The 22,756-nt window shown below is 39.9% G+C and overlaps 1 protein-coding gene across 5 annotated transcripts in view; it reads left to right on the plus strand.

Moving 5' to 3' along the window:
- The window catches only part of Tmem135 (transmembrane protein 135), a 190,335-nt gene that overhangs the window by 151,461 nt on the left and 16,118 nt on the right, over window positions 1-22,756 (plus strand). For all 5 annotated transcript variants that reach the window (XM_040728820.1, XM_005085366.4, XM_040728821.1 and 2 more), the window contains 2 exons: window positions 14,811-14,852; window positions 20,239-20,385. In XM_040728820.1, coding sequence (XP_040584754.1) covers window positions 14,811-14,852; window positions 20,239-20,385 — 189 coding nt within the window. The remainder of the gene's footprint in view (window positions 1-14,810; window positions 14,853-20,238; window positions 20,386-22,756) is intronic.

A 22,756-nucleotide genomic window follows, 5' to 3' on the forward strand; every position in this document is an offset into this window, starting at 1 on the left:
CCTATAGCTAGCTCTGTAGCTAGGAGGCTGGCCTGGAATTCACAGAGACAGCCCTGGCTCTGCCTCCCTATCCCTGGGATTAAAAGTGTGTGCCGCCACCACCATCATCCTCAGTTTTTGCTTTGAATGGAGGGCCAAAATATACCAAGTATATCCTTGTGCTTTAGAGGCTTTGTAGCAAAAACCCTGTACTGATCCAAGTGTAGAGTGCTTGAACTCAGCTGCTGTGTTTTTCAGTTCCATGTCCCTTCATTACAGAAGGCTAATGATGTTTATATTATGATATGTAAGGGAGCTAGATTCTAAACAATATGCCTCCAGTTAAAAACTCCCAAGAGTAGCTGGATGGTGGTGCCCACCTTTAATCCCGCACTTGGGAGGCAGAGGCAGAGACAGGTGGATTTCTGTGAGTTCCAGGATAGCCAGCGCTGTTACAGAGAAAACCTGTTTTGGAGGGCGGGGAGATAGGGAGATGACACAACTCTAAGAGGCATCTGTTATATTTCTAGGGTAAATAAATGGTTTCTCCTTCTTTGAGTAAAATAATATTTAAGAAGTCTTTGTATCTGTGTTCAGACCTCTACAGTTTTTCTATTAGAAAAATACACATGGAGTATTATTACATAGGATAGTTGTGTTTCAGAGAAGTAAACAGCAGAATCATTTTGTCTCTTCTGATCTGTGGTGTCTTTTCTCTTTTTGCTTAATTCCCCTTTGATCCTCCTGGTCTCTCGCCTCTGAAGCATGGTTCCCCTTTCTACCAATGTACCAGCAGAATAAGGCATGGCTTAAAGTCAAATGTAAATGCCTGTATTTAAGACTAACAAGCATGGCAGGCTTCTTGAGGCCAAACCCACTTGGCTGGTGGGGTGAACTCAATTTGCTAGCCAAGGCCTTTGACTGTTAGGACTCTGAGGCACTGTTGCCTTGACTGTAAAACCTCAAAAATCAGTCCTCACATAAAAACCTGTTGGAAAGCAGTTTATTCTCTCCAAGTTAGAATCTCAAAGTACTAAAATCCAAGCTTGTCTGGATTTTAAAGTTTTCAATCCATGTTGCCTTGCTTCCAAGCTCTACAGAAATCTCTAGTCATGAACCAAGGACATTTTGAAATAAATGTAATATTGCTTTGCTTCTCTGCCCCATTGCGATTCCATAAGCAGTGGAAAATGCTGAATTGAAATGGTGGGCATGAGGTAGGATGGTTTTGAAGAAACAATTAAGATGTAATTAGAACTCTTTAGAATATGCTCATATCTCTGCTCTGTCTGTCTTAAAGAAAGAAAATGCATAAACCCAAATGGTATGGCTATGTGCACGTAGAAACACGTGTGCAGACACACTACGGAGTTAGCTACTCCTTGAAGTAGGGGACAGAAGCCACTGTGTGCCACATGCTAGGCACATGCTGTCTCTATGAGCTGCACGCTAACTTTTCTTAATGATAAAAAATTTTAAGTCATTCTTGGAGGATAGGTTTATTAATGATCAATGTCATTTTGTTAATTATTGGATAGTATTCATATTTAAGGCGTTTTCTTAAAACAGTATTGTGTGTATATTTTTACCTTTTGAAATTAGGACAGAGAGAATATTTTGCAGACACTCAGATTTTTAAAACAAATACTGGACGTAGCACTCCCTTCACACCCACTATTCTTAACTCACATAATTCCCAAATGCAGAAGCGTGACAGGTGAATTCAGAACTGGGTAAGCCACGTTGAATTTAAAATATAATTGTGAATATTTGAGTATTTACTTCCCTCACTAGTAATAAATATGATTTTAAGTTGGAGAATGACAGTTATCTAACATTCTGCTTAGAAGATATAAGATACCTTTAGTGCTCCTTGACATCGAATATTCCAATCTATCATATACAAATTTAGTATATATTCAATAATAGTGATTTAATTTGGAGCTTAAAATCATATTGGGACCTTATCAAGTTTGATTGAACCATGAATTTGTGGATACCATTTTCTGTCAGGGATTTTAATTCATGAAGTTTTTTATTTTACATCTATTAAATCTGTATGGGGGGGCATGTTTGTGTGCCATGTGCTTAGAGAGGTCATAGCTCTCATTTATATCATGGGTCCTGGAGCTGGAAGTCAGGACATCAGGCTTGGCAGAGGATACCCTTGCTGACCAGTCTCACTGGCTCCAAATTGTGAATAATCTTAAAGACCATTCATTCCATCCTCTTTATATTTTCATTTGGAAAACCCGGGGCTCAGAAACAAATTTCTTTTTAAGTTCTTACCCTAAGATAATGAAAGGGCTGGAATGAAGAATCAGCTAGTTGGATTCTAACCCTACTTTATTATGAAGTCTAAAATGGTAGATGAATATTTACTGGAGGGATCAGTGAAGTAAGCCTCTCAACACCGCAGTTAGGCTGCATATGTGTGTCTGCACATCTGCATCGTTTCTACAGAAAGTCATGGTAACCTAAGCCTGCCCTGGGTGTTAAAGTCAGTGACTCCAGTGTTGAAAACCAAATAACAGCAGCTGACTCTCCTTCTCGCCCATTTTGGAATGATGGGTGCTGAACTATTGCCACCTAGGAAACACCTTCTGGATGGCTTTGCTGTGTTGAGTGGGCTCTGTGTTTGGACACTTGGCCCCTGCAGTTTTAGTTGGCTTTTCATTGCTCCACTCCTTGCTGAAGCAAGTCAAAAGGGGTAGTGGTACAGTAAGAATGCATTTTTGTCTTGTTACACATAGCTTTATGAATTAAAATGGTTGTACTCGGCCAGTCTTGGTGGTATGGGCATTGTGATCTCACAGTAAGTAACAGTGGGCTGAGGTAGTAGGGGCATAGTATAAGTCTTGCCTAGGCAACTTAGTAAGAACAGACTGAAACAATACTTTAAAAGCAGACTGGGGATGTAGCTCATTGGTAGAGCACCCTCCAGGCATGTCTAAGGTGTGTGAAACTGTGTGTTCAAATCCCCCTGCTGTAAACAGAGTAAATGAACTAATCAAACATATTTTTAATCTAGTGTTTGGCCCTAGTAAAGTATAGCAGACTCTGGTCATTGGTCATTTTATAGAAATGTAATGTACTTATGACTTGATGTAATTTGAAGTTGGAAAACTCTCTGTGCTGTCACCTTTGGAAACGTCTCCCATTCACAGTACTGAGTTGACATTGCACAGAAATCAACAGCTTTTCTCACTTTTATAAGGTAATGCACAGGGTTAAATATGGGGCATCTTGCCTTCTTGGGTTTGATTATAGAAACTATTAAAACATTGTCTAAATCTTAAAAGGAGAAGGAGGAGAAGGAGGAGGAGGACACTCCGTGCAAGAAGAGAGCTGCTCCACAAAGCTTCCTCCAGACACACTCTGAACCAATCAACTGTCATATCACAACCTGCCCCCCCCCCCGCGCCACACACACACACACACACACACACACACACACACACACACACACACACACACACACAGTGCGCTATGCATGTAGCTGCTGTAGGTCTGGCCTTCAGTCTACATCTTTCCCAGGAAATCTTCATAGAAAGAGCCAGTGCTTAAGGACGCTGACCCACTTCTCTCTTGATGAATCCTTTACAGTGTCATTTTCTAATTATCTTCCTGGCTTATTTTCTCACTGGGGGCTCATTTGTCAATCATGAATCATCATTACAGGGTTATTAATCCTGTACGCAGTGAACACTCTTGGAGTTTTCAACTATTTACTTATTTAGCTTGACTTTTTTAGTTGTAAGCACCCCTCTACTTAAGCTTAGAGCCTTCCCACCATCCCTGGAAGTTTTCTTGTGCTCTTTTGCTGTCATTTTCTACCTCTGCTTCCCTCCATCTAGAAAAATGTGGATCTGCTTCCTTTAACTAGAGATTTGGTTTCTTTCTCCTAGAATTCGATATGAATCCCATCATATATGGTGACTCTAACTGACCTGCCTTTTTAAAATGTTGTGTTGCTTTAAAGATGCTAACTTTTACAAACTTACTTCCTCTGTTTCCATTGCTGGATACTAACCTCTCACACGGCCCCACGGTACTTTATTTTTTCATGTGCTCACAAACTTGAACTTGTTTCCAGTCCAAGTTACACTTCATCTGACAACTAACTTTATAATTAGTAAAAACACTGTGTGCCAATCAGATTATCTATGTATTTCTGAAAGAGGCCTGAAATTATGAAGCAATGTAAAAGCAAAATGGTATTGATTTCAGGAAGATATTGTCTATTTCACCACAAGATTTAAGCTAGGGAGCTTGCTATAAGTCGGAACTATTCACTGTTCCTGCATCTATGTGTAAGGTGTCAGTTGCAATGCCATATATATATATGCTAGCCCCCCACCCAATCCCTACGCCATTCCCCAGGGAGGGTGAGGCCCCTCCAGAGTCTGTCATTTCATCCAGAGCAGGGCCAAGGCCCTCCCCCATGTGTCCAGGCTGAGACAGCATCCCTACATGTAGAATGGACTCCCAAAGTTCATTTGTATGCCATGGCAAATACTACCAAAGCCCCAGAGATTGCCAAGATCTCCTTACTGACAACACATTCAGGGAGTCTGGATCAATCCCATACTGGCCTCTCAGCTAATAGTCTGGAGAACAAGAGCTCCCCTTTGTCAGGTCAGCTGTCTCTGTGGGTTTCACCAGCACAGTCTTGACCCCTTTACTCATCACTCCTCCCTCTCTGTCACTGGGTTCCAGGAGTTAAGTTCAGTGGTGAGCTGTGGGTATCTGTCTTTGCTTCCATCAGTCGCTGGATAAAAGTTTGGCAGTGGGATTGTAGTCTGCCACTCCCCTGATCCATGTCTAAAATCCACATATGAGTCTTTTTGTGACTGGGATACCTCACTCAGGATAGTTTCTTCTAGTGCCATCCATTTGCCTACAAGATTCCATTGTTTTTTTTTACCCTGAGTAATACTCCATTGTGTAAATGTACATTTTCTCTATCCACTCTTCAGTTGTGGGGTATCTAGGTTGCTTCCAGAATCTGGCTACTACAAAAAATTCTGCTATGAACATAGTGGAACAGATGTCCTTGTTGTATGAATGTGCATCTTTAGGGTATATGCCTAAGAGTAGAATTGCTGGGTCTTCTGGTAGACTGAGTCCCACTTTCCTGAGGAATCTTCATACTGATTTCCAAAGTGGCTGTACAAGTTGGCACTCCCACTAGCAGTGAAGGAGTGTTCCCCTTTCTCCACATCCTCTCCAGCATAAACTGTTATTGGTGTTTTTTATTTTAGCCATTCTGACAGGAGTGAGATGGTATCTCAGAGTTGTTTTGATTTGAATTTCCCTGATGGCTAAGGATGTTGAACACTTTCTTAAGTATCTCTCAGCCATTTTAGATTCCTCTATTGAGAATTCTCTATTTAGCTCTGTACCTCACCTTTTAATTGGGTCCTTTGGTGTTTTGGAGATTTGTTTCTTGAGTTCTTCGTAAATTTTGGAGATCAGCCCTCTGTCAGATGTGGGGTTAGTGAATATCTTTTCCGATTCTGTGGACTGCCTTTTTATCTTGCTGATTGTGTCCTTAGCCTTACAGAAACTTCTCAGTTTCAGGAGGTCCCATTTATTAATTGTCGATCTCATTATGTTCAGGAAGCGGTCTCCTGTACCAGTTCATTCAAGGGTACCTCCTACTTTCTCTTCTAAAAGGTTCAGAGTGGCTGGATTGATGTTGAGGTCTTTGATCCATTTGGACTTAAGTTTTGTGTATGATGATAGACATGGATCTATCTGCAGTCTTCTGCATGCCAGCATCCAGGTATGCCAGCACCATTTGTTGAAGATGCTATCTTTTTTTCCATTGTATAATTTTAAGTTCTTTGTGAAAGAGTAGGTGTTTGTATCCAGTACCCCTTCATGATAAATGTCTTGGAGAGATCTGGAATAACAGGAACATACCTAAACATAATAAAAAGCTATATACAGCAAACCAACAGCCAACATTGAACTAAATGGAGAGAAATTCAAGGCAACTCCTCTAAAATCAGGAACAAGACAAGGTTGTCCCCTCTCTCCATACCTCTTCAATATTGTACTTGAAGTCCTAGCTAAAGCCATATAAAAACAAAAGGAGATCAAGGGGAAACAAATTGGAAAGGAAGAGGTCAAACTTTCACTATCTGCTGATGATATGATAGTTCACATAAGTTACCCAAAAACCTCTATCAGGGAACTCCTACAGCTGATAAATGCCTTCAGCAAAATGGCAGGATAAAAGGTCAACTCAAAAAAGTCAGTAGCCCTACTCTATAGAGACAATAAAAGGGTTGAGAAAGAAATCAGAGATATATCACCCTTTACAATTGCCACAAACATCATAAAATACCTTGGGGTAATGCTAATCAAACAAGTGAAAGACCTGTATTACAAGAACTTAGAGTGTTTAAAGAAAGAAATTAAAGAAGACACCAGAAAATGGATGGATCTCCATTAATGCAGTGCCATCTTAATCCATAGCTGCGATGGCTGTAATAAAGGTGCACTGATAGTAAGCAGCTCTGAAACTTGTAAAATTGGTTCTATTGTTCACATTTTTCAGATGGAGAATCAGTTACTGAGGTCAAGCAAACTACTTATGAATCTATTGTGTTCTCTTCTGACTCTAACTCAATATTTACTTGGTGAACAAATGAGTAGTTGTTTGACCAAATAATATTTGCTTCATTATTCCTTAGGTGTATTGTTTGATACAAAAGATGAATGTGAAAGTCGCTTCTGCCACTATGACACTTTTCATTGCCTGTACTTCTTCCTACAGTAAAGAATTGATGTCACTGCCTATCACATACACACAGCAAAATTGTAGTTGGTTGAAATGAGGGTCTCTCTCCCTCTGTCTTTGTCTCTTTCTGTCTCTGTCTCTGTCTCTCTCTCCCTCCCTCTCTCTCTCTCTCTCTGTGTGTGTGTGAACGGAGAAGGTTGCAGCCTTCCTGAATGCCTAATTAGATCGTGTTTACTATGCTAAAAAACACTGGTGCTTTTTGACTTATTACAAATATTAGTTACTTACATTTATACTCCATTAGGCTTGACTTTTTATATTTATATGTTCCTTTAGCTATAGTTTTGAATTATGTTTAGCCTTATTTGAGGTTTTTATTTAACATTATATTCTATGGAGATTAGTGTGTGTCTTCATCTTTTATCTTAAAAGAAAGTGACCATATATATTTAGGTGCTTTTAATATCTGTTGATCTCAACAGAATTAAGTTGGTAGGATGCTATTTTGGCAGATAATACTAAATGAGATTATATTTGAAAATAATTGGGCAGTGTGAGTAGGGAGATCATGCGCATCACCCTGCACCTGTTAGGAATGCGACCTTTCTCTGACAGGTGAGATTCACTCCTGTCTTCACACAGCCTGTGCTAGCTTCTCTTGCACTCTTCTCTCATCCTCATGCTGTAGCTGGCTTCACCCTCCACTGATCCTGATACCTGATCCCGTCTCTTCCCACGTTACATGTATCTCTTCCTCCTCTTCTGGTTCTACTTTTGTCTGTGTTTGCCTTGACCTTCTTGATTCCAAAGCCAAAGCTGGGTATTCTTCCATTGCGCCTTGCTCGCACCATGTCTGTGTATTAGGGTACTTTCTATAATATCGATCTTTATTTGTTTGTGTGACAACTTCTCTGGATAGTGACACTGTTACAGGACATCAACAGTAGTTGTTCCCAGAATGTGAGGAATTGCATGGTAGATAGTAATTGCAGCTAAGTATTGAAGGGTATGATCAATTGGAGAAATGAAGCGATACCAGCAATACCCTCTCCTGCAAATGCTGTGTTCTCACCTCCTTTGCTCTACTGTAGTCCCTGGTAAAGTGGTGAGTGTTCCTGCCTCCAGAGACTTTGCCTTTTACACTTGATAGATTCATATTAGGATAGCAGTTTATTTCATTTGTGATTTTAAAAGCACTTCTGTCTAAGAGGAGGCCAGGACTCCCTGTTTTGGATGCACATGTTCATGTCCAAGTGTAAACATGTACCAGATCATCAGTGTACAGATGTGAAAGGAGCTTTGTATGATGGTTGAATCCTGGGAGCTATTAATAGGCATGAAAGTAGTTGATTCAAAACTATATTGTTTCAAAAACTTGAAAATCAAAATAGACAAACCTCAATGTTTCTGCTATAAAAATGAATCCAGGAAACTTGGAGCCATTTAGGAATGTAATTGCTCTACAATGCATAGATGTCTTAATTTCTTCATAGATTAAAATTTTCTTTCAGCATATTTTTACTAAGTGTTTTATCTGCTGAACAAAATTGTTGCCAGTTGAGTATAATTAGAATGTTCTAAAATGTCTGAACAATTAAGAAATCAAAAAGAAGGGAGCTTAGACAATGCGTAGTGCATACACTGTAAAGTAATACCTAATGTACTATAGAAAAGCCAGGAAGACTTGAAATTACCCCCACTTAAAGTTAGTGTGAGAAACACTGACTAAGGGTATCATGTTATATAGAAAAGGGAATTTTGTTTTGAATTTTCCTAACTATTTCAAATAAACATAATTGATTCTCAGCAGTTATGTGTTTGGCCTTAATGGCAGACAGGTGCTATTGTTCGCAACCCTTTGCAGTGCCTCCATGGGAAAGCACGCATTTCCTTTCCTGCTGACACTGTACCTGGAGTTGTGATGTGCTTTGGCTGGAGAATCTAAGTGGAAGTGACTTGTGTTTAATTAGAAGCAGGAGTCCAGTTTTCTTCGTTCTCTTTCTTCCTGGTTTGACAGCTCACACTCGTTCCAGATGGACATCTCTCCAACACACTAAGATACAAAATAAAGATGGCTTCTAGTCTACCGAAGCCAGCCCATGCTTCACATGTGGCATGAGCGAAGAATAAGCTTTAGTTGTTACAAGCCATTGAGATTTTGTTTTTGTCACTTAACCCAGCCCTCTGGTTCCCATGCATCTGCATGAGAACCATGTGGAGAATTTCTTATAACACAAGTTGCCATGCATCATTTGGCTCCACCGTTAGAGTTTCCAAATTCTGAGCATCTAGAGTAAGTGTCTGTGCCTTCAGTAGGTCAGTGGTAGTGACCAAGGCTTTAAATATCTGATGTGGAAAATGGTTGTTGCATGTGTATTGGCGGTGGGGCAGGTACAAAAAGGCGGCGTGGACTCTTTTCCAGAGTAATCCTTCAGACAAATGATGGTGTGAAGGTGAGGAGCTGGGCATCTGTTGCTTTAAAATCCCTCTGTTGCTTTTAAAGTTTGCCTAATGCCAGTTGAATGACTGCCATTGTCTTGCTTGGGTCTGTGATTTCCTTTGGGTACTTTGAGATCCTGTACTAGTCACTGGTCTTCTTCACAATTGGAGCTCAAGCCAGAGAGCTGGCCAGTTGGGATGGTCTTCCTGTTGTCTGATGTGTGATTGAACCAGACTGTGTGGGGACACTTCACTGCTCTGGCCTTGCTGTCTCCATCTGTCAAGTGTAATGATGTCGGGTTACTTTAGTTCCAGCTTTCGTTTTAAATATTGATACCCTTCTCTTGTCCAGCAAGATTGCACAGTGTGTGCTGACTTTCCCAGTTTCTATTGTGCGAGCAGAAAATTATTCAGAGGAAGTAAACTAGAGTGTTTTAAGTGAATATTTTGCCATTTAGGGTGATTATATTCTGTAGGTTCCTCAGGAAATAGTAATTTCCAAAAGCTTCTAAAATGCTCAAATGTGCATATTTTATTTATTTTTATGTCTCTTAGATTTGAACTTTGGGGTTATATAAGCATACATTTCTGAAAAAAATGATAGACTAATGTTGATATTTTAGAAAGCAGTTCATTTTAGGCAGTGTGAAAACCCAATTAATGACACAGATATCAATATACCTTTTAAATAAGTTAACATGATTCAAAACTTATATTTAATTGAAAAACATTTGGTTTCTACTTTTTTACAATATTTATGGAAGGAGGAAAAATTAGAGTGTTTGCTATTCTTGAGGTCCTTCAATTACTGGTTTTGGTTTAATAACACAATTATTTCATTTACTGTAAATAGTTTTATTTGTAGCCAATGCTGTGAATTGTTAAATTTTTCCTGGATTCACATGAAAAGTCATCCTCATACTCAGTGCTGCCTTTGGTGGGTCAAGGGTAGCAGGTGCTACTGATGAGCAGCAGGCAGGCCTCTCAAGCCAGCGCCCCGGAAACTGCAGATCACTCCTTTTTATCTTGAGACTTGACCACTGCTGCTGTTCATTTCAAGATGGAAATGTATCCTATTGACATTTTTCTTCGGGTGGTTCTTGGCTCCTAAGCCCCTGGCTGAAGCTTGGAGCACTGCTTTCCGTGTGTGGATTTTAAGCAAAAGCCACTCAAGCTTATCCAAATTTAAGGAGAAATGTGATTCCGCTGGAGTTGTTTCTGTGCGTGTAAGCCCAACTGTTTCTAATTTGTCTGTGGGACACACCAGAAGGCAGCGTGCTGTAATCATCCCGGGGCTCAGTCCCTTGGTTCCCTGTATGCTGCCTGCCGCCGGGGCCGCATTCCTTGGGTTCTCCGGGACCAACCCAATCCCCAGGGCTCCAGAGCATAAAATGAGTGCACAATAAAATATTTGTCAGAGTCAATGCAGTATAAAGGGGATTTATTGAGAGTATGTGGAGTTAGGATTGCTCATGAAGAAACAAAACAACCTTTCCCAATTTAATTGTTGCTCTTCCAATAAGAACACCTTATTCTGATTTTTCATGTTAAGTGGTGTATGTAGGTTGAAACAAAGCTCCATTGGTCATTCTTTTTTTTTCCATAGCACCAGTACAAATCTTAACATTTGAATTCTGAGCAATTTCTATTAAAAACAAGTATGTGGGCCAGAGAGGTTACTCATTGGGCCAAGGCTCCAGACACCAGACCCAAGACCCACCTGATGAAAAAAGAGAGAATCCACTTCTGAGGGTTGTCCTTTGATTTCTACACTTGCACTGTGGCATTTCCACACACACACACACACACACACACACACACACACGCACACACACACGCGTACGTATGTAATTTTTAAATGCTTCCATAAAATAATTTATTTTGATACCAGTAGCCATTAATACTATCAAAGTAAAATATTTTAAGAATTAGCATTGTGCACACCATTTTAAATCTAATTTGTCTTTCCTTTTTCATGTTGTGCTACCATTTGGTTTCTGTGAGGCAGATAATTTAAAGACATAAATTACTAGAGAAATCTAAGATCTGAAGTGCTGATTCGAGTACTTGTTACACTAGGTAAAGCTGTCTGCATTCTCTAGGCTATCAGCAAGCGCACCTTGTGTAGTAGATGCTCAATTAGTGATCAATGAATGGACTAAAGTAGAGTGTCTGCTGCTAGCCAACAGTTTGATATTCAGTGATTCTGAACCAGAAGAGAACACTGAAGTGTTGCAGGTTGATGCATCATAAATGTCACTGAAGAAATATTGTAAGTGAAACTTAGGAACTATTACAATAGTTGGGAGCTGAGCAGACCGACTTTTTGCTGCTGTTCTCATTGTTTTTAGCTTCCCAGAGAGCATAGAGTGAAGGGAAGCAGCAGTTCGCAGCAGCCAGTTTCATGCTGGCTGCTGCATAGGAGTAGAGCACTAAATATCTTACAGTTTTGTGAAGTTACAGAACTACAGAAACAGAAACATCAAAACTCAACTATCATGATATTTACTTAACAAAGCGTAGTGTAACTTTTTTTGTTAGTGACATTTTGTATTCCCTGAAAAATGTATATTTAGAGGAAAGCTTTCCAAAAAGGTGCTTCCTAGGGATGAGGTCTTCCAAGGGTGGCTCTGTAGTGCCATCTGCTGGACGCTTGTTGTAATGACAATCACAAAATCTCATGGAAGTGATCGCACAGGTATTAAGCATGGTAGAGAAAAAGCATTCTATGCAGAACTGTTTTTATTTTTTTAACTATAACATAAGTATTAGGCCTCGCTGTGCTTCCTGGGATGTGCCGTGCAATTCTGTTACATGCCTTTGATAGCAGTTTATTGACTGAGGCTTTTGTGCAGAGATGGAAACCCCTTTCTCCTTTGTATTTACTAGCTTTTTCTTATTACACCTTGAACGAGCACAGTCTTGCACAAGTAGAGTGTGGGTTGATTATAGTTAGTTTCTACCATTTGCATAGACTAAGTAGTCCAGGATATATGAGTTATTTTAGTGGACACCTGAAAATAAAATGAGACTCTATTCTAGAGAGTGATGCTATTTGAAGAAATTGGTGTGATTTTTTCTATAAAATAGTTCATTATAAGAATGTATGGGTAAATAATGTACACACACAGGATATTTCTTATGTGTGCTTGTTTCCTTATTTATGGTTGTATCTAGTCTCCTGGATTTATACACTACTTAAAAATGAACCAGTTGTCTTCCATGATTCCCAGACTCACATAGCCAGCTGCCTGCATCCTTCATGCTCTGTTCATTCAGCCCAGGCACATCTCACACTTAATACATCCAAAAAATTTCATTTTCTCCCTAAGTCCTGTACAGTACATCATGTGAGTAATGGTTGTGTTCTCTTTGGCTTAACTGAAGATCTGTTTGTAACTGGTGTTCTATCTCCCATTTACTCCACATTCAAACTATCTAGAAGTTTTTGCAGCTCACTTTTAACATACATTCAGATTCTTCTCTTCCCTTCCAGCCCTGGTCCCCTTCCCATGCTTCTAACTCTGTCCTCCTGTAGTCTGTTTTCCACCCAACAGCCGAATCAGACTTAAGACAGATCTTCTTCTCCTGAGAGCCTTCCAAAGTCCTCCCATGCCCAAAGGTGCCTGGTTGTATGGTAGAAAACTCCCTCCATGACCGTATTTCCTACCGTATTGCACTGTGCTAGTCTGCACCACAGAGGTCTGGCCTCACTGCTGTGTGGACGCAGCCTTCCTCTGTACTTGCTACTTCCAACTGAAATGCCTTCCCTTGGTTCCTTAAAAGCTTCTGTCCTGATTATTATCCCTTGCCTTCTTAAAGAGCCTCTATTTGACCCCTTCTGGAAAAAGAAAGCCTGGCTCTTCACCAGATCCTCCCTCCCCAGCCTTGCTGGGTTTTTACCACAGGCCTATATTTTTGTTAAATTTCTCCTCTAGTGTGAATGTCACATGGGAATGTGATGTTCTTGTGTCCATGGCTACATAATGGCACGTAAGCCAGTTCCTACGCCTAGTAGGTGCCCGATATGTGATGAATAAATACTTAAATGGAGACTTGATTTGCTCTGCATTGTAATCACCCAGCGAAGTGGAGACCTTCTAATGGGGTCTGCTTTGTTGAAATCTTTATGCCACACCTTCCACATTTAACATAGATTCAGTAATGCTTCATAGTTAGGTTAATACCTGCACAATACACTCGATGTCAAAATGTGGGGCCACATTTTAAAGATTCTTCTTACAGGAATAATTACTCCATTGTTCTTTTGACCCTCAATTACCTTAACAAACCTTATACACATGAATGGAAGAAAGAATAGCCCCCTTTGAATACATGTTAAGACTATATCAGTATGAAGTGCTTCCCACAGGGTTCTACTGAAGAACCAGACTTCCATCATAATGAAATTGCAAATTCATTTGTATACTCCCCTTTTATGCTTGAAAGCTACTTTGTGGTGTTTGGTCTGCAATTAAATGTATTGTGCAGGGTCACAAATATGCCTTGCTGACTAGACTGCGTTGTCAGAATCTTTTAACTATTCAACACTGCACAAAGACAAATGGCTATCTTTTAACAATAACATCTCAAAGCCAAAATTTGTTCCCAGATGTACAAAATCTTTCAGTGGTTTGCTGCTTTTTTTTCGGCAGCCCCTTCCCACTCCTTCACCACTCGACCCCTCTAGATTATGGGTTTTAAATTACTGTGAAGCACTTTGTCCTGATGCGAAAAGATACGTTTAAGAAGTTTGATAATGTAACTCACCCAAACACACATTTTCAGTTTATTATGGATTATTTTGCCTGCATACCTGTTCCCTGTATATATTTATGTAGTGTACTGTCTACATTTTATGGTTACATTTTCCACTGTTAACATGACCACTAAGTCAGTCACACTGTTTAGCTGAAATAAATACTTAAATGTTTTCAAACATCTTCACGAATGTTAAATATTTTCTAAGATTCTAGGTCACATCCAGTGAAATACATTTTAAATTTTAAGGTTGTGTGTTATTTTGCATATTTCCTTTATGACTTATCATACAAGTGATGAGCAGAATGAATTGCTCACTTATATCTGAGGATGTACTTTTTAAATTTAGGGTCTAATGAGACCATCATTGTGTCAGTAATCTTTATTGATTTTTTTCAATAGATTTTCATAATAAATATCCAAAATCCCTTTACAGCTGAATATGCCAAGCGTTCTTTGTGGCTATAATCATTTTTTCATAAACGTCTTTTGAGTACTACTAATGTTTTTAACTCTGTTTTAAGTACTTACTGTTAGTCTGAGAATCTTATTTACAATATAACCTGTATCCTCCCCATCTAAAGACAATATAATAGCGGAGAAAGGGAAGGGGAAATGCTTGATTTTTAAGTCAGGTTACTATTGCCACTATAGTCCTGTGACCTCCATATACAAAATGTGTGAAAGCCTACCCACGCAACTGTGTTGTTATCAAAGGGAACTGAATGAAGGACTCAGACTGCCCAGCGATGATAAATATTCAAGGAATACTGCTTGGATCCTCCTCCCAGTCTCACCCTGTTCGTGTCACACATCACCTGTTCTGCTTGGACTTTATGTTCCCAAACATGTCATTTATGATTGCAAATTTTTGTTTTAGGTGCAAAGATGGTTTGAAAGGCTTTACATTTTCTGCACTTAGGTAAGTAATATTCTATTTTTCTGTCAGAAAAGGGACAAGTTAACTTAATCTCTTAAAATATGAGTGTATATAATTACAATGAAGATTTATTAACTTAATTTTTAATCTGACAACAGTTTTCAAAGTCACAATAATATGTCTTTACCTTTGTGGATAGTTTACCGAGTGATTTGTTAGACTGAGTTATGGGTGGAACTTATGGACTGTCAAGCACAGAAGGCCTAAGTGTTCCTAGAGTGTTTGGTTTTTACCTCCTCTCTTAGCATATTAATTGGCCTATTGTATATACTGTGTATATACTAGTTATTATTATTATTATATTTTATAGGCTCAATGCATTTTCATGATGTATGCAATTGTTTGCTTGTCATGTGTTGAATGGAATGTTTTACTAGCATCTTACTGTACACACTACATCCAAACCCCACATTTTCCCAGTTTGCATCATAAGCGCTACCTGTTTTATTTTCCGGTGTCCATAGAATACCTGCCTAGTGAAGTTTGGTAGCATGGCATTCACTGCAAGTATTAAACAGAAAAGTTCGGGTGTGCCTGGGTGATGGGATGTTTAATGGTTTTCTTATATGCTATTCCGAGGATCAGAGGAGCTTGCACATGGGGTGTTGTAGTGCAGGGCTCACACCCAGTGAACATTCAGATTGCTGCCTCCCCGTCTTTCAGGGGATGTGCATTTGAGGCATAGCTTGAGATAAGGAAGAATGAAGAAAAGCACTGTTTGTAGAGGTGAATGACATGGATATTAGGGAATATAAAAGTGGTTTTCGCTGGTGGAGTCAGATTGTCAAAGGCCTAAGATTCAGCGGAGGGGAGAGACTGATTTAGACTTGAAAGTGGGTAGTAGAGAGCTACTTAAAGGTTTCTGAGGGAGATGGCTAACCATGACTTTGAAAGGTAAATCCAGCAGAAGTGTTTGGGACATTGGATGACAGAGAACTAGAGGTAGGAAGACAAGATGTGTCTCCTACAATCTGAAAGCTAACTGTACAAAGGAGGTTGGCGCTAACACACAGGTGGCATGGCAGGAAACTGATTTGGGATTAAAAAAACAAAACTTGAGTACGCTTGTGTAAGTGTTTCGGGGTTTAGTGGTGGAGTGCCTGCCTGGAATATGTGAGGCTCTGGGCGCAGTCACCAGGGGATGTGGGGAGAGGAGAGTTAAGTGAAATTTGTGGTGATAAAACTATGATAACTAGGCTTCTGAAGCCATGGTGCACATAGCATTTTTTACTATGTTTTTCGTCAAGAGGTAAATGAGAAAATAACTTTTTCACCTTTGTTCTTAAAAGATAATAAAGCATGCTTTTTAAACTGAAAGTTGATGACAAAACAATAAGATATTTTTTAGAGAAAATTATGTTTCATTTTCCTAAGATTCCACAAATCCTTGGAAAATCTTGAGATATTTCAGATATTCTTGTATCTCTTCTTCACACGCACTTTGAATCAAAGCCTAGTTTGGAATATTTGCACTTAACCTTTTCTGTGTTATAGGACAATATCCTAGAAAACTGTTTGTTGTTACAAGTACTCTTGTTAAAGGAAATTGTTATACATACAAATTGTTGCATTGATATGATACACGTCTTTCTACTAAACAGGTTGGATTTCATTTTAGATTGCCTGTATTGCCCAAAAGTTATATTCTGCTTTTATTGTCAAGTTTCATTGTTACAAAAATAACAGGTTAATGTATGCTGTCCTCAGAGGTTTCCTAAATTATTAACTGGCATGATTTTTAATCTACATATTCACATTGTTGCCTGTCTGAGTTATTTTATTACAGACACATGCAATGGGTTTATAGCCTATCAAAAAATAAATTTACCATTAATTACAGCAGGGAGGGGACAGAAATATACTTGTGGTGTCCAAACTTAGTAAGTATGACTTCCTGGCAGTATTAAGATCTCATGAGAAAAGGATATTCCATGCGTGATAGATTTGAGGATGCTGGCCACTCTGGAATTTAGATGAATGCAGATGGATGCAGTAGTCATCAGGCTCGGAGGAGGTGCTCATCTTCTGTAGATTATAATTGCTCTATCATAACAACACATTGTTTTGTAGAGAAAGGTTCCCCTTGACCTATTGCAGCCATTCATAAAGCTGCCCAGCTTAATGTCTCCTAGCTAGAGTGCATAGTCTATAAAGATAACATTTAGTATTTATTTGGTTATGGTTTTACTGTGTCCCAAGATGCATACTATGTTGAGAATGCACCGATGAGTGAATCAGATACATTTCTGCCTTCATAGTCTATGGAGAGAACAATATTAATTATAATTGTGCTAATATTACAAATGTGGGACCAGATTTTTCAGTTGTACATTTCAGCCAGAACTAACAGTGTTGCTTTCCAAGTTGTAGATAGGACTAAAGACAGAGAATAAGACAGGGAAACTGCAAAGAATACTTAGACTTTACAAAAGGTCCAATGCTGTAAGAGAAAGAAATTAAGTGCTGTACATTTCACTGATGACTTTTTTTCCCCCTATGAAAATGATAATGTTTGACCGTACAGAAGGAAGAAGGGTGACTTTTTGGTTTTGAACCTAGCCTTTAATGGCTGAGCCATCACTTCAGCCCAGGATGGCTTTTTAAAAGGCAGAAAAAAATATTTGGTAGACATGTAGGGAAGAATGGTCCATACTGAAGTTAACAGCAGTCCGGTCACATGTTAAACTAAGAGTTTGCATTTAACTCAGTAGGTCATAAGCTGGTGAAGTTCTCTTAGGGTGAGAATATCAAGTTCAGATCTGCACTTTAGGAAACTTCCTCCAGAAATGCTTTTGGACAAACTGTCTCTCTCAGTGCAGATAGGAATAAAATGCACTGGAATAGCTAGAGTCAAGGGAGAAGGTCCATGGGAGAAGAGCCAGTGCAGGTATTTAAAGGGGCATGGCTCAGTGTTTGAGACATCAGACTCTAGACAGATAGCTCTTGTTAGTGGTTACTGACAATGTGACTTCTGTGTACAGAGAGGCCACTCATGCTAACTCATGGGAAGTATAGTGCCTATGGTGTTACTGTGGGATCAAATGATGTACCATTTATAAATGCTTGTTGGCACTATGTCTGTCATGTTGTCTTAGTTAGGGTTTCCTATTGCTGCGAAGAGACACCATGACCACAGCAACGCTTATAAAGAAAAACATGTCATTGGGTGGCTTGCTTACAATTCAGAGGCCCAGTCCACTATTATCATGGTGGGACATGGTGGTGTGCAGGCAGACATAGTGCTGGAGAAGTAGCTGAGAGCTCTACATCTTGCATGCAACAAGAAGTGTCACAGTGAGTGAAGCTTCAGCAAAAGTGACCTCAAAGCCCACCCTCACAGTGACACACTTCCTCCAGCAAGGACACAACTCCTAATGGGGCCACTTCTTTTGGGGACTATTTTCTTTCAAACCATCACACATGTAATAGGTATGTAGAACACATGTGTTATTACCATAATCATTCAGTATTTCAAATAAAATTTTACAGCGTTAGGGATCTGTGCTGCTAGACACTGTCATTTAACAGCAAAGATGGACTCACTCTTTAGCCAGGGATGCAGACTTCTGGAAGGGTGCTCTGTAGTGTTGGGGGCAGGTAGGGCTGCAAGGTCACTGAATAGAGGTAGGGACAGCTTCTCCAAGGAATAACCTGTACTAAGATCTTATCAACAACAGGTTCTGAAAGGCATTATAGTTTTATCTGGTTACTTATATAGAATTGAGTACGGATTTAAATTCTCCAGACTCAACTGCAAATAACTAGCAGATTCTTTTGCAGTAACAGCACCCAGGGTTCTCAGTGGCCTTGTGGTGGCAGACAAGCCCTTTGCACACCCCATTTCATCAGCACCCAGGGCTCTCAGCAGCCCTTTGGTGGTAATCAAGTTCTTTGCATACCTGTTTGATTGGGAAAGCTACATGTTTACTGAGCTCATCGGAACAGGATGGGTCCATGGTTGATGGAATAGCATTTTGATTTTTTTTTCCTTGAACTTAAAATTTCATATTCTGTTGGTCACAGATCTCAGTCCTAGAATGTTATTGGGGTAGTGTTGATCCTCTGTTGAATTGATATTTTAGATATCTCTGAAAGTTCTGAAGGTGGGATTTCCCTAGAAATGTTCAGCTGTTCTTTGTAACATCAATGACTTTTACAGTGGGGCTCAAAGCAGTGTATGAAACTTGTGAGAAAACTCTCTTCTCCAGTGTTAGCTAATGATGAGAACGTTTTCCATTGCATGGTCTTAACAAATGGTCATCTCCAATATGTGTGTGATTTTTCCAAAGAAAAACAAGTGAATCGGAATAATAATATCAATAATAGGGATATGAGGATAGGAGATATTTCTGGTTGATTTTATTCCTTAGTTGTACCACTATATCTTGTTGCTTGTTTAGTTTATTTGTTTTTCTGAGATAGGGTTTCTCTGTGTAGCCCTGGCTGTCCTGGACCTCACTCTATAGACCGGACTGGCCTCAGATCTACCTGCCTCTGCCTCCTGGGATTAAAGGTGGGTGCTGCAGCTGCCACCACCCAGCTTAGTTGTTTTTCTGGGGACCTACAGTCCTTTCCTGTGCAAAGGACTTTTCCTAATGCCACTGCTTATCAGTAGAGATACAGATATAAGTGAGGGTACAGTGAAACCACCAGATAGATCACTCATGGGTGGAAAGAATTATTTGTTTAGGGAAATTCAAAGCTGCTGTTACTGTCTCCTGGGGAATAGAGAGAATAGCAAAAGGCAGAGAGGGTGGGGTGCGAAGGATGACTGGGAGAGAGTTTGTATGCTAAAATCGCCTGCAAGTTTAGAATAGAATGTGCATGGGGGTCAGACTGGAGGCTAGAAGAGCCAGGACCTCTGATAAGTGCTAACAGGGAACTGGATGCCCCACTGGAGTGTAGGGGGGGGATAAGGGAAGTAGTGGCTCTTCCTGACAGAAGCAAGTATCTGAGGAATGCCCAGTGTAAGCTTTTGTTTATCCACTAGCAATCCCTGTGTTTGTCTGGTCAGAGTTCAGCCTGAGCTGGGCCCTAGCTGTCATTCTGGGGCTTGGGGGCCCACTTTGGGCCTAATAGCCATCAGGTATAAACTTAGTTTCACTTTGAATGAGTCACTAATTCAATTGTAATTGTGATTGCCTCATAGAAGTCCTGTAGTGTATTGTAGTTGATCAGTTTGATTTGAAAATGTCAGCATGTCAATTCATACTTTTAAAATATTTTTTAGAGCATAATAGTATTATGTAAGTTGCGAAAATAGGATTTTAAGTAAAGAATTCTCTAAACTCTATTTGTATTGAAACACTTTTTTCCTACTGAAAAAGACAAGAGGTGAAAACGACTGATACCATGCTCTCTCCTTCAGGTTTATTGTAGGGAAGGAAGAAATCCCCACCCATTCTTACTCGCCAGAGACAGCGTATGCGAAAGTGGAACAGAAAAGGGAGAAGCGCAAGGGAAAGCCAAGGGGAAGGAATCTCATCTCTCTGCTTAGGACGCTTATGGATTCCATGTGAGTGCTCTGCCCAGTGGTCCACACTCGGTCCCTGTCTCATACGGTCTCTGCAAATGCTAAGACATGTTTTTCTTCTTCAGGTAAAGACGTTGCTCTTTTGTTCCCAGCAAAAACTATACCTAGAGCTTATAAAAGGCACATGATGGCAAGGGATTGCTCCTCATTCTTTCTCACTGGATGGCGTCATCACATGCCTTTAATACAGAGTTTCATGGAACTGAAACCATTTTCTATTCCTTCTGGGCCCGTGAAGGGAGGAGTCAGGACACATAGCTTGTGCTCCAAGGCTGTCACACTGTGGAGAAGAGAGAATCTTTGCTGACAGAATCAAGATGGCACAGGAGTAAGGAGCACACCTTAAGTAAAAGATATTTCCTAGCAGTGTTAATATGTAGGGCTCTGGGCTGAAATATTTACTTGTATGTTGTGCAGAAAAAGAAACCTGTACATTTTGAACATTTGCTTTTATTTTAGCACAGACATTTAATAAAATAAGTTGAATGGTTTAAAATTATGGCATTAGCCAGTGAAATGATCATGGCAGTGATATTTTAAAGAGAACAGAATGCGTAGACAGCATTGAGAGAAATGGGATCATTTGTAGGAAGAAATTAGAAAGTTACCTTCGACTCTTAATTTGCCTCTCTGACTTTGGACAGGTGGTTAAAATACATTTCCCCACAAAATTCTTGTCTATTACCTGGGGTTGACAATAAATGAAGTGGCATGTGCAGAATTGCCTGTTGGACTGTGTAGGCATAGTTAATAGTCAAATTTTTTGCTGAATTCATTGTTTTTGTCTTCATATCAGTCTCCACTGCACAGAGAAAATAAGACCAAAGAAAGGAAGTGTAGAGGGCAGGAACAGGTGTGCCAGGGAGCTCGTTAAGCTAATGTGAGAGTAGGTCTGGGCTACCTGAGTGAAGAAAAGAGAAGCTTCCCCGTAATGGAAGAGAGTAATCAGAGGGGAACATGAACAGTTGAAGGTGCATGGCTCCTAGGGTCAGCGCTGATCCAGTCATGGAAGTAACTGCAACAGTAATCAGAAGGGAGCATGGTGACCAGATGAAGGCACATGGTTCCTGGCGTCAGTGCTGATCCGGGTGAAACTGCTTGCAGAATTATATAAAAGCAACGCTGAAAGGATGAGAGAAGCTTTCTGTGCCACTGGGAGCCATTCTGGGTGACCAAGGAAAGATCGCATGACAGTACTGCTGATTTTGGTACTTAACTTTGTTGGTAAAGTAGCTCTGGTAGCAGAGCCTGGCCTGATTTTGAAGAGTGGTGGTTTGCACAAGGCAGACTTCGCCAGTCGACCCCTGTTCAGACTTCCAGCTTTAATCACTCAGTTCTTCCACATGGGCAGATATGGCATGCATTCCCGCGACGTAAGGACTTAGTCAGAATGAGCTGGTGCCACCACCTTTGGCCAGCAGACACTGCCTGTGTGATCCAGCTGCAGCGCAGAAGTGGGGTCCTGAAAGGTTGGAGAGGTGCAGAGCCAAAGCATTGCTCTGCAAGCTACAGTTAAGCCCAGGGAAGAGTTTATGTGCTCCTACTGCAGCAACAGTTAACTAGCCTGGAAGAAGTTATAGTGACTGCTGACTTTGGAATTTGAGCCCTTCAAAGAAAATGAGAGCGATCAAGACGCATATTAGTTGACTTACATTTTTATGCTGAGGGTGAATGAGGGGTCGTAGAGTCAGTGTCCCACAAGAACAGTAGTCCTGGCAGAAATGTTTATATGAAACACCAGACTATAAGTGGTTTACAGTTAAATCACAAATAACCTCTTAGTTCCCACATGATTCCTATTTTCATATTTATTTTAATAACTGAATTTTGAATTCTGACACTTTATCGGGTTTCTTTTCCAGATGTTCCCTCTCAAATATAATTAAGTACAAATTCCTACACTGGAACACAGTCTCATTATGATTTTGTTCAAATACTGACTTCACGGATGATTTATAATCCTCATGCTCTGCAACAAGAAACTGAAAGCTCCCAAAAGTTGGTGGTGTATATAGACAGTGTACGCATATTTTTCTTATTCAGTCACAAATAATCACCAGTATCATCTTTCTGTTCCACAGTTGGGCATTTTAACTGTGATCGCCTGCTTAGTATGAGGTGTTAGTGACAACATAAAAAATGACAGTCTCTTAAACTTTGCTTCTGTATGTCATAAAAAAAAAGCTGTAACCAGTTAGGGAAAAGGTGATATTCTTCTCCTTTATTGGTGAGAAAAATGTAAATAGATTTGCAACACATTCATGCACAATGTAATGTACACACCTACATGCACAGGCTCTCCAAGTGATGCGTATGTATTCACACATACTTTAATTATATTAGTGTTATTTTT

Source organism: Mesocricetus auratus, unplaced genomic scaffold (genome assembly GCF_017639785.1).
Source record: "Mesocricetus auratus isolate SY011 unplaced genomic scaffold, BCM_Maur_2.0 Super-Scaffold_4256, whole genome shotgun sequence".
NCBI lineage: Eukaryota > Metazoa > Chordata > Mammalia > Rodentia > Cricetidae > Mesocricetus > Mesocricetus auratus.